Below are 12,981 nucleotides of genomic sequence, written 5' to 3'. Positions count from 1 at the left end.
TAATTTCTCACGTTTTTTTTCCATGAAGTCAAACATGTTTAATGTTTCTTCATGCTGTGGGAGTGACAGTATGGAGAGTTCAAACCTTAAACCACGTAATGACCCGTCAAGCACAGCTGTGTATATGTTCTATTTTTGTGCTGTTTTCATCATAATGCAGAGTGTCGACGGGACGCCAACCTGCATCAACCAGCAGCAGCGAGCCAGTTCACGGTAGATCGGTCATTAGATATTCCGAACGCTCCATAAATCAGAGGCGTTGTACGCTGGAGAAGCTCAGATGCCGAGATTAGGCTTGTCAATGTTCAGGCAACGGCCTGCCCTTTCAGGAAGTTAGTCATCACCGTTTGAGTCATCATGGGATTACACAAGAACTCCCCTTTTTATGACTCTTCATTTAAAGAATACATCTGCCCCAAGGCAAGAGCAACAAATACAGGCCTACATTCTTAATGAATGAATCAATAAAATATCCAAAATGACGACACATGCCACCTATAAATCACGAGATTACGGGCTAAACTGGTGTAGGTAGTCAGTTAACAATAATATGTTCTCAAACTGGACTTCTTTAGAGAGGTAACGCAAACTATTAAAGTGGCAATATGGCTCGGGCGGTATCTATTTTTCATACTTTCGTACCTTCCAGGTGTCCTGACATTATACCTGCCACAGCCAACATTCACCCTGCAGCCTATTTGGCAGGTGTTGATTTCATTCCCTGGCTGAAAGCCTCCAAACTAGAGGCGTGGAGCAGGGCTGGGCAATATCACCTACAATTAATATCAATATTAAGTGGAACCATGATAAATTATATCCTATTGCCTGTACACAAGATTCTTATTCATTCATTGTGCTGACCAGTATGCAGAAAGTCAGTGGTTAAGAACACTTCAATGAAACTAAAACATGCTATATACGAATGTTGCAACGTTTTATAGATAAATCTGAATTCATAAATAGAAAGTGGTGGCGAATTGCCGGCGATCCTGCGTGTCTCCGAGGGTTAAAAGAGTCAAATGTGCATGTTGAATTCAGTTCATTTAGAAGGATGATATTATTTTCAAAAGTTAACATTGCGACGAGGAAACACAAAGCCACGTTTCCATTTGAGCATTATTACACAAATCGTATAGACCTGGCTTAAACGTAATATATTTAGAATAGAAGCAAACATATCTGAATATCAACATGTAAATAATAATGAATAATATTTGACTGCAAAAAGCCCGAGACCTTATTACTACGCCTGGAATACCAGCAGATGTTTCTTATTTTGAGTATTGCACAGAGAAGTAATGAATAATAATCATATCTTCATGATGACTATTAAAAAAGCCAAAGAAAAGAGAAGCAGTGGGTTTTAAATAAAGTCATATGTATCTGTATTTTGCTGTGTTTCAATGAAGTCCAATTTATTGGTGAAGCTGCTGTCAGCGACAGAGTTTTGAAAGTAAAACAATACATAATAAATACAAACAAAAATGATTTCTGCGCATGCACAACGCAGACCCGTCTGTTCAGTGTGCAGCGTGTTACAGTTGACGGTGTAACTGGTGCAGGCTGATCATAAAAAGGCCAGATGGCGGAGGAATTGATAGTGATGACACTGCATCCCTCAAACCTTTCTCATTAATAGTTTGATTTAACATACATTGTGATTTATGAGCCCACGCTGCGTATTTACCGAACACATCTAGCTCAATAATATGCATTAAAAAAGCTATATGCGAGCTTAACACCCCGTCAGGGAGGTGAGCAGCAGCAGCGAGCGCTGTTGGGGAGAAAGCTCCGAGCTTACGATCCACCGCGCAAAAAAAAAAAATCCAATTTGCACAAGCCATTTTGTCTGATGAGAGGGATTTGCTGCCCTAAAACAAATCAGCGAAAGCTCTTTATCTGCCTGCTGTTGTTTTAATTGTCATTGAAATCATGAGGCAACTCTCTGGTGCCATTAGATATATTTGCTGCCGTCACATGCCGCGGTGGCCTCGGTGACCCGGAGAATATCAGTCCCAAAGGCGACGCCAGTCGGCAGCAAAAATATCCCCACATGATATTTGTTGATCTGTGAATCTCCTAAAAGTTGCGTGCAGTGCATTTGTTTTCAGAGCAGGTGGAAGAGGAGTCAGGGATGACCCAGTTTCCTCAGTGGTAACTATCAGTGACAGTACAGTGGAAATACACCGGCCAGTTCTCGGTTGAGTCTAATAGTCAGTTGCCTTTTTTCCCCCTGCTTGGTTTCTGATAACAAGCCTGGCTCAGAGAATCCCAAAGATTTATACCATCACTGCGTCGTCGTCGTCTTGTTTTTCTCTCCCCTTCCAGCGTTCAAACACACTCACACAGTGCAGGTCCTTGTTCAGCAAGGTGTAACGTTACACCGATTTAGCACGTTGTTATGCAGAGAGGCAGAGGGTTAGATACCCCGACAGCTCCTCCTATATCTCAGCATCAAACGCCCGACGTCTCCTCCTTCTGTTTTCTTGTTGTGGATTCTCCAGTTTTAGGTCATTTTCATGCATTATTTTAACGTGACTGGAGGAAACAGGAAACTAAAGGCCTCAGTAGTCAGTATGCTTCAAAAGCAGCTGTTGTCTAGGAGAGTCTGATCTTCTCCCTAATGCCAGGATCAGACTACACAATATTTTTGACGGTTACGATGGTCACTATATCAGATAAGACGATTGAGAGTCATAAATTCTTGTCGTGACTCGGCCGCGCCACATGACAAACTACACGTCGGTCCCCTGTTCCAACAATTCACACTCTCCTGGCACCGCCGTCTTAATATAAACGGGCTTACCAACACAACCTAGATTGAATATCCTACTGCGTTTTATGTAAACGTAATCTCATAATTAACTAGAATATGACATTTTGTGCCAAATTTGAAGAAATTGCCTCGAGGTGATCCTGAGATATCATGTTCACAAGAATGGAGCGGACATGAGGTCACAGTGAATTTGACCTTTGACCACCAAAATCTGATCAGTTCATCCTGGAGTCCAGGTGGAGGTTTGAGTCAAATTTGAAGAAATTCCCTCAAGGCGTTCTTGAGATATCGCGTTCACAAGAACTGGACGGACGGACGGACGGACGGACGGACGGACAGACGGACTCACAAACTGAAAACATAATTAAAGGCCCGATGATATCATTCTGCATAATAAGTAGCCTTCTGTTCACAGCTGTGCTCAGCCGGTCAAATTCACGGCCGTGACGTCGTGGAAAACAAAACCAAAAATCAAACGTGCTAGACTTCCTGTCGAAGTCTAACATCTAGTCCCGCCCACTTCCTGGACGTCGTGAGGCGTCCCAGACGCGGTGTCGGTTGTACTGTGACACACTACACAAGATAAAAAGCGATCGATTTTCGCACACGACACCCATTTATCGTTCCCGATCCGAGTCGACACCCTACGACGGCCGTGTCGGGCTATAATCTGGCTGATATCGTGTAGTCCAAACCGGGCATTTAGCTCACCTTTTTCATGCTTCACGTAACTACATTTGTACCTCTAAAGCCCTCTCCTCATCTCCGCTGGAGGCTCAAGGTTAGCCGCTCCTAGCACCTCAATCTCCGACCTTACTGTCGGCGGTCAAGTTGCATTGTGGGTACTGTAGACGCCATGTTATGACAAGGAAGGGGAATGCATGGCTTAAAAACATGATCTGCTGCAGCGATTTGTATCCTTTTTTCCAAACTCAAACTTTCAAACCTTTCGTTTCTCTGACTTCCAACTATTTGGAACGATTATCGGCCGATAACGACCAATCAATCAATTAGAATGTGACGGATAACTTGGCTGATTTATTGGTATATACCAGTGCTAAACTAAAGTCACTGATAATTTCATTTTCACAGTTATTGCTCTAATAAACGCCCGTATCTAACCCAGATGGCTTTAAAACCGGTGCATTGCTTGAAAAGTTTGTCATCATGGAGATACGAGGTGTTTTTTTTGTCTGACAGCAACGGCGCGCTGCTGTTTCTTTGTTGCTATGGAAACACCGATACACCTGAGACAAAGGGTTCATTGTTGGTAAAGCAGAGGAGCGAGACAGCAGCATTTCATTAGGAAAGTTGCAGCGGTGAGTTTCCATGTCCGACAGTCTGAGAGTGGCTGTTATATCACAAAACTGTCATCGGCCATTTATTGTGCCCCTCAATGCTCATCAGCACCGTAGGAATGAAATGTCTCTCCTCCTTCTTGAGGAAGAAAACAACAGCTCAGAGCTCAGGGCGACGTGAGGCCAGACGGGGGGAAGTCATTGGACTGCTTTTTCTCTCCTGAATCTGGCTGCTCCGGCAGGATTCCCATCCGTTACTGTCCACCCTAACCCGGGTCCACTGACCACTGATCACTACTGCTGCCCAAACGCTGTCTCTGTTATCTGCCCCATCCCACAGAGAAATCATTATTTTCTTATTACATGATTAAAGATAGCAGTCTCATTGAATATTATAGACACGTACACAAAAGGCATGTAACTGACACAACTACACAGAGGGAGACTCAAACTGAAACCAAACCTCCGTGTGGTGCCCTGGAGGCAGACAGCTTACCGTCAGTCAGCGCTCTGACATGCATGGTTAAGACTGATAATAACAGCCTGTCACGAATCCATCAGAGTCTCACTGAGACTGGATTTATGAGCCTGATGCCAATATCGACATTTGAGCATAACAAAAAAAAATCCGATAACAACATATCAACTGATATTGATGATTCTTTTGCTTTTTAATACAAACATAGACGGTGAATTCTTACAATTCAGAGGCTACACCTTTGCACTTTGCTTGAAAAATGCGGTTAATGGATTAAATTGGTTTTCTTTTAAATCTCTTTTGATCCACTAATGAATTCATGAATTAATTCATAATGAAAATAATCATCATAGTTGCTGCCGTAGATATGCGTGTTTTTATTATAGCAATTTTTCAGACCTTTTGATGAAGTCATTGATGATGTGAAGAGCATCCTTCCGTCTCTGCTTGACATCACTGAATATTTGTCTGCACGCATTGATGATAAACGACAGGTTTGAACACCAAGCGTAACGCCCAAACATAATCAATACGCGCGGCATGTTAGCTAAGCAGTTATTTGTCATGGTCTAGTTCCCCCTCTGTGTGCTGTGGATTCCTGTCACGGTGATTAATCCTCACCCACCCCCCCCTACCCCTTCCTGTCTCTCAGGCACGGGGACTTTTGGCCGAGTCTTCCTGGTCAAGGACAAGAAGAGCAGGGCCTTCCATGCCCTGAAGCAGATGAAGATCTCGGACGTGATCCGACTGAAGCAGGAGCAGCACGTCCACAACGAGAAGGAGGTGCTGGCGGAGGTCAACCACCCTTTCCTCATCCGACTGTGAGTCCGCTCTCCCCAGTCTCACCACGTGCACTGATATTGTAGTATGTGTGTAGCAGGGATTCACAAAAGTCCCAGTTCAATTCAGTACTATTATAGTGGCGTCACAATGACTTTACTGTTCATCACATACACGAAGATGCTACTTACTGATGTCATATTAGATGTTGTACAGTTGTGGTGCACTACTTGATACGGCTAAAAACAAATGAATATAATAAAAGACAATAGACAATGATGTTATTTGGTAAATATGGCAATATACAGCGGGTAAAATAAGTATTGAACACGTCACCATTTTTCTCAGTAAATATATTTCCAAAGGTGCTATTGACATGAAATTTTCACCAGATGTTGGTAACAACCCAAGTAATCCATACATACAAAGAAAACCAAAACAAATAAGTTCAGAAATTAAGTTATGTGTAATAATGTGAAATGACACAGGGAAAAAGTATTGAACACGCTTACTGATATTTATTTAATACTTTGCACAAAAGCCTTTGTTGGTAATGACAGCTTCAAGACGCCTCCTGTATGGAGAAACTAGTCGTATGCATTGCTCAGGTGTGATTTTGGCCCATTCTTCCACACAAACGGTCTTCAAATCTTGAAGGTTCCGTGGGCCTCTTCTACGAACTCTGATCTTCAGTTCTTTCCATAGATTTTCAATTGGATTCAAGTCAGGTGATTGGCTGGGCCATTCTAGCAGCTTTATTTTCTTTCTCTGAAACCAATTGAGAGTTTCCTTGGCTGTGCGTTTGGGATCATTGTCTTGCTGAAATGTCCACCCTCGTTTCATTTTCATCATCCTGGCAGCAGATTTTTATCAAGAATGTCTCGGTACATTTTTCCATTCATCCTTCCTTCAATTATGTGAAGTTTGCCAGTACCGTATGCTGAAAAGCAGCCCCACACCATGATGTTCCCACCTCCAAACGTCACTGTTGGTATGGTGTTTTTAGGGTGATGTGCAGTGCCATTTGTCCTCGAAACATGGTGTGTATTATGGCATCCAAAGAGTTAATCTCATCTGACCAGACTATATTCTCCCAGTATTTCACAGGCTTGTCCAAATGTTGTGCAGCAAACTTTAAACGAGCTTCAACATGCTTTTTCTTCAGCAATGTAGTCTTGCGTGGTGAGCGTGCATACAGGACCATGGCGGTTGAGTGCATTACTTATTGATTTCTTTGAAACAATTGTACCTGCTAATTCCAGGTCTTTCTGAAGCTCTCCACAAGCGGTCCTTGGCTCTTGGACAACTCTTCTGATAATTCTTTTCACTCCTCTGTCAGAAATCTTGCGAGGATCACCTGGTCATGGCCAGTTAATGATGAAATGATGTTCTTTCCACTTCCGGATTATGGCCACAACAGTGCTCACTGGAACATTCAGAAGTTTAGAAATGCGTCTGTAGCCAATGTCATCAGTATGTTTTGCAACAATAAGGTTGCGACGGTCTTGAGAGAGCTCTTTGCTTTTACCCGTCATGAGATGTTTCTTGTGTGACACCTTGGTCATGAGACACCTTTTTATAGGCCATCAGTTGGGACTGAACCAGTTGATATTAATTTGCACTGACAAGGGCTCGGATTAATTTCTAATTACTGATAGATTTCAGCTGTTGTCTTGGCTTTCCTTGCCTTTTTGCACCTCCCTTTCCTCATGTGTTCAATACTTTTTCCCTGTGTCATTTCACATTATTACACATAACTTAATTTTGTTTTGGTTTCTTTGTATGTATAGATTACTTGGGTTGTTACCAACATCTGGTGAAAATTTCATGTCAATAGCACCTTTGGAAATATATTTACTGAGAAAAATGGTGACGTGTTCAATACTTATTTTACCCGCTGTATATGCCCCTATACATACAGATATGTATACGATTACAGATATGTATTACATTTAAGCTTAATTAATCTGAGATTTCGAGAATAAAGTCATAATATTGTGAGAATAAAGTCATAGCTTTACGGGAAAAAAGTTGTGATATTATGAAAATAAAATCATAGGTTTACGAGAAAAAAGTCGTAATATTATGAGAATAAAGTCATAGGTTTATGATAAAAAAAAAGTCGTAATATTATGAAAATAAAATCATAGGTTTACGAGAAAAAAGTCACAATATTATCAGAATAAAGTCATAATAAAAAACAATAATTTTACGTGTTATTTAGTTTTTTTCTCGTAAACTTCTGACTTTATTCTTGCAATATTACAACTTTTTTTTCTTACAGTATACTATATACTTAGACTATAAGCTGTGTAACTTTCATCACAATGCTCAAATGTTTTGCGGCTCCAGACAGATTTTTTTGTTTTTCTTTTTTTGCCTAAAATGTCTCTTTTGATACTAAAGGTTGCTGACCCCTGCTCTAAGCACATCAGAGTAACTTTTTAAAGTGAGGCACAAGAGTTAAAACACCTGTGTTTTTTTAATCTAATTCAATATCCACCTTTTCTGTCCACCGTCTCAGTAGATATTATGCATAATAAATTAAATCCTAGAGCTATTCTGAGAGGAATTTCCATAATACAATAGATCTCCCCGCTGATACAAATCCAATATAATGTGAAGACTTAAGGAGCAGACTGTGAATAACAATTTCAAAAATGCTCTCCCATTTCTGTTTCGCTGCAGTTTCAGTGTCGTGCACTGATATAGTTTCATAACAGCAAATGTACCGGCGTCTGAGAATATAACGCACATTTCTCCTTTGTACTTCATAAACAGTTTCTGGTTAATTTATAGTGGTTTTCTAAACAGTATTTATGTACAGTCCTGTGTTTAAAATCAAACTTTATTCATGGCGATACATTCTCCCTGGGAAGAGACTGATGTATTCCCTGGAAAGTGATCATTTGAACAATATTTATTCATGAAAGTAGCATTAAATATATATATGAAAACAGAACGCACACAGAAAACCCTCATTAGTGGAGCAGCTAAACTGAAATATTCATAACAATTGTGCATTTTGCGATAAAAGTCACAAATCTGTGACAAATGTTTTCAGACACCGGAGTTTTGGTCGGAGACGATGAATCCATAATCAATAAGTAGACTCCTGGTTTTACACTGTACTTGGTCTAGTAAGACCCGTAATGTAAACTATGTATGTAAGTATGTAAGTAATGCGTCACCTGATCGGCTCCTCTGATTATAGAGACGACCGATCAAACTATTCACAACGAATATCGTCCGATAGCGATCGGCGGGCGATGCATCGGAGCGCCCTTCGAAAATAAGCGTGACAGTAGATGGAGGTAACTATGGCTTCAGAAAACAGAGAAAGCTAAAAAGGAAGTGTGGAGATAGAGCCAGTAATCGTCTCGGTGGCCAGCAGCCAGCACTTATGGGAAACACTGGAGCCTCCTCCATCTTCATCAGTGACAGAGCTCTCTGCGTTTTATTCCTCTGAAGTGCCCTTCCAGCTGAAATAGTCGTAGCACAGTGCTGCAAACCACACTGGGGATAACAGCCTGAGACTGATACAGCCTCTTATTTTATCTGATTTCCTCAACTCATCAGAGACCACTTTAACACTGTTACCCTCCGGCGGACACAGAGGACGACTGCGGACGGAGGAAAAAATTATTTAGTGTTCGGTATTAATTCAAATGTCCTTTCCGTTCCTTCCCCAGGTTCTGGACCCACCACGACGAGCGCTTCCTCTACATGCTGATGGACTACGTGCCGGGCGGCGAGCTGTTCAGCTACCTGCGCAGCCGCGGGCGCTTCAGCAACGCCACGGGCCTCTTCTACACCTCCGAGATCGTGTGCGCCATCGAGTACCTCCACTCCAAAGAAATCGTGTACCGCGACCTGAAGCCCGAGAACATCCTGCTGGACAGCGAAGGACACATCCGCCTGACCGACTTCGGCTTCGCTAAGAAGCTCTCCGACAGGTGACAGAAATAACAACCCCTGTTCATTTTGATGGTAGTAGAGCGATAAATAAAGAAAGGAGTTTGAAATTGACAGTGAATGGAGTACAGGCGAGGTAAGAGAGAACAAAGGGACATCAAATCAGTGAATGAATCATCTAAACCACGGAGTTTAAGAGGTGATATAAAGATGATATTGATATTCAGTCGGAGCTCAGACAGGTCGGCCAAGTCTGAGAGGCCTGATGGGAAAGTAGTGATCAGCTTTAGTTTTAAATCCCGACTTGAAGGAGCCAATGTGAACCATCTGTTAGGAGCCAATTACAACTACTTGTTTAGAATCTAGACTTGGTAGCAGCCAATAGGAGCAATTCGTTTAGCATCGACACCCGAGTAGTTTGTTCGTGGACACCGGGTCGTGATCTAACCTGAGCTGAAGTTGATGGAAAACAATTAATTGGCAACAATTTTGATAATGGATATGGGATGTTAATAATTAACCGTTTAACCGTTAACCGACATTAAGCATTTTAACCGATTAACCCTAATTAACGAAATCGACAATGGCAGTGAACGCAGCACCGTGGCTGCTACAGTAACTCTCCTGGACGGGTGAACTGGAGACAGTGAATGCAGCACTGTGGCTGCTACAGTAACTCTCCTAACGGTGAACTGGAGACAGTGAACGCAGCACCATAGCTGCTACAGTAACTCTCCTGGACGGGTGAACTGGAGACAGTGAACGCAGCACCGTGGCTGCTACAGTAACTGAATAGAGCATCTCAAATGTGAGAATTAGCTGTTGTTTGGCTAAAAAAGTGATTTGAAGACGTCATCTTCGCCACTAGGAACTTGTATGAGTATTTGTCACTATTTTCTGACTCTTTTATAATCAAATAATGACTAGTTACAGCCCTGAATCAAGCCATAGTCAAAGCTAATGGCGATCCTAACCGGTAAGATGTTGAGACGGCGTTGGTTGTGAGGTCTTGTTTCTGAGCTGCTGTCTCCTACAGACGGGACTATCAGAGATGTCTCACATGCTTTACAGATCAAAAAGAGCCTCACTTTTAAAAATATCCTTTAGACTCTAAAAGTGACGGCCTGCATTCATTCAGACAGAGGTGTCCGTTACATAAATGTCCCATGTGGCGTCATCGTCTGTTCACATCTGACAGGACATCATTTATTAGATAGAATAAAGTCTGACAAGCATAGACAGTCCTATCTGCCCTCACGCTGTTTGTAAAACTCGCTCTAGATCCTGTTTTTACTTCTTGTCCTGCATTAGAGATTGGCTGTATTCGAAACTGCATACTATACTAGTAGTACCACCTCATACTATACTAGTAGTACCACCTCATACTATACTAGTAGTACAACCTCATACTATACTAGTAGTACCACCTCATACTATACTAGTAGTACCACCTCATACTATACTAGTAGTACAACCTCATACTATACTAGTAGTACCGCCTCATACTATACTATACTATACTATACTATACATACTATATATGCATACTAGAAGAGGAGAGGGAAGAGGAGAGGGATGAGGAGAGGGAAGAGGAGAGGGAAGAGGAGAGGGATGAGGAGAGGGATGAGGAGAGAGAAGAGGAGAGGGATGAGGAGAGGGATGAGGAGAGGGATGAGGAGAGGGAAGAGGAGAGGGATGAGAAGAGGAGAGGGATGAGGAGAGAAGAAGAGAGGGATGAGGAGAGAGAAGAGGAGAGGGAAGAGGAGAGAGAAGAGGAAGAGGAGAGGGGAGAGGGATGAGGAGAGAGGAGAGGGATGAGGAGAGGGATGAGGAGAGAGAAGAGGAGAGGGAAGAGGAGAGGGATGAGGAGAGAAGAAGAGAGGGATGAGGAGAGAGAAGAGGAGAGGGAAGAGGAGAGAGAAGAGGAGAGGGAAGAGGAGATGGAAGAGGAGAGAGAAGAGGAAGAGGAGAGAAAAGAGGAGAGGGAAGAGGAGAGGGATGAGGAGAGGGATGAGGAGAGAGAAGAGGAGAGGGATGAGAAGAGGAGAGGGATGAGGAGAGAAGAAGAGAGGGATGAGGAGAGAAGAAGAGAGGGATGAGGAGAGAGAAGAGGAGAGGGAAGAGGAGAGAGAAGAGGAAGAGGAGAGGAGAGGGATGAGGAGAGGGAAGAGGAGAGGGAAGAGGAGATGGACGAGGAGAGGGAAGAGGAGAGAGAAGAGGAGAGAGAAGAGGAAAGAGGTGAGGGAAGAGGAGAGAGAGGAAAGAGAAGAGGAGTCGGAAGAGGAGATGGAAGAGGAGAGGGATGAAGCGAGGGAAGAGGAGAGAGAAGAGGAGAGGGATGAAGCGAGGGAAGAGGAGAGAGAAGAGGAGAGGGATGAAGCGAGGGAAGAGGAGAGAGAATCTGTTAACATGACCTCATCAGAGGGCCGATGTGACATTTATTCAGACATGACACCACCATGGAAGACCCAGCACAGTTCAGTAATGAAGCACACGGCTGATGTGCTGCTGCTGCTGGCTTCCAGGTTTCTTCTCAGATGTTTTTTCCTCTTCATCCATCTCGTGTTGTTTGCTGTTGCGGTTACAGTCTCTCTCTCTCTCCCTGCCTTGCAGTGAGTGTGTGGCTGCCGCTGAATGACAGCTGTTGATCCTCGGCTCTCGGCTCGTGATGTTTGATGCGTGATTGATTGTCAGTAGAAAGTGAATGACAAAGCAGCTGTCACTTCCTCAATGTAGGACTGAGCTGGTACTGTATGTTCCCTCACAGGCTGTGCTGAGCAGGATACACTTAGATTTAGCTTGTTTTGGTGGAAGTTGCTGACGGAAGAAACCCATCTAAGACCGTGTCGGTGTAGTCTGCAGGTCACGTGTTGGTTTGGGGGCTGCGTATGTTTCTATTTAGGAGACTTTTGTCCAACTCATCATGTGGTTTCGAGACTACAGGACACTAAAAAGACACCGAGGTGTTTGAGAAGGAGGAGGCTGCGACTGAAGTGCGAGGACGCTCAGAGCAGGTAGACACAAACACGCTTTATGGACCCGTTTGTTTCAAGCACACTTAACCCTGAATCTCTTGTCGCTTGCTGGATGGGGTATTAGCCTCATTTTATCTCCTCTTTTTCATCAGCATTGGCCCATTACCTCTTGACATGATTAACTTTGTAAATAGTAGATGTAGACATTAAACTACTGTAGGGAAATACAGTGTTTGACACAATGCAACGGTTCTAGATTTTGATGGTACCATTATAGTCCCGGTTCCACGATTATAATGCATTTATTTATTTCACAACACTACAGATGAGGTTTTATTGTATTTTGTAAATTCTTATTTTCCCACTAGTGTAGAAAGACTCTCCGATCGCGAGGTGTAGCCTGTGGCCAAAACTGCAGTCTTGTCCACTTATTCAGGCTCACAGCTTTGGATCGCATACGTCTCACACACTCGCCAAGGAGAGAGGTGGTCTGGATGGGGTGTGTGTGTCTGTCTGAGAGGGAGAGAAGGAAATGCCAAAGTGAGTCTCTTGCCGGCGGGTTGGCTTAAAAAACATTACAATTTGTAGTCGATGTTCGCGATATAGTAATTTAAAACACCGCGCGTGGGACAAGCCGTGCTACATCGATGTATCTACATCCCTATTTGACAGCAGAGGAATGAGCATCTTGCTTGTGTCCTTGAAAAGCTCATGTTTTCTTCCGGTAGTTTGAGGGGAATCCTCCCAACGGGAAAGCCA

At 43.1% G+C, this 12,981-nt stretch overlaps 1 protein-coding gene and 1 long non-coding RNA gene across 2 annotated transcripts in view; both read left to right on the top strand.

Annotated features, from left to right (window-relative positions):
- Window positions 1-12,981, top strand: part of LOC141763270 (uncharacterized) — a 71,997-nt gene that overhangs the window by 6,203 nt on the left and 52,813 nt on the right. The window lies entirely within an intron of this gene.
- Window positions 1-12,981, top strand: part of prkx (protein kinase X-linked) — a 29,025-nt gene that overhangs the window by 2,056 nt on the left and 13,988 nt on the right. Inside the window, exons 2-3 of the mRNA XM_074627826.1 lie at window positions 5,205-5,373; window positions 9,025-9,288. Coding sequence (XP_074483927.1) covers window positions 5,205-5,373; window positions 9,025-9,288 — 433 coding nt within the window. The remainder of the gene's footprint in view (window positions 1-5,204; window positions 5,374-9,024; window positions 9,289-12,981) is intronic.

This window comes from Sebastes fasciatus, chromosome 24, assembly GCF_043250625.1.
Source record: "Sebastes fasciatus isolate fSebFas1 chromosome 24, fSebFas1.pri, whole genome shotgun sequence".
Classification (NCBI taxonomy): Eukaryota; Metazoa; Chordata; class Actinopteri; order Perciformes; family Sebastidae; genus Sebastes; species Sebastes fasciatus.
Note: the sequence above shows the minus strand (reverse complement) of the source record. Positions and strands in the feature narration are given on the sequence as shown.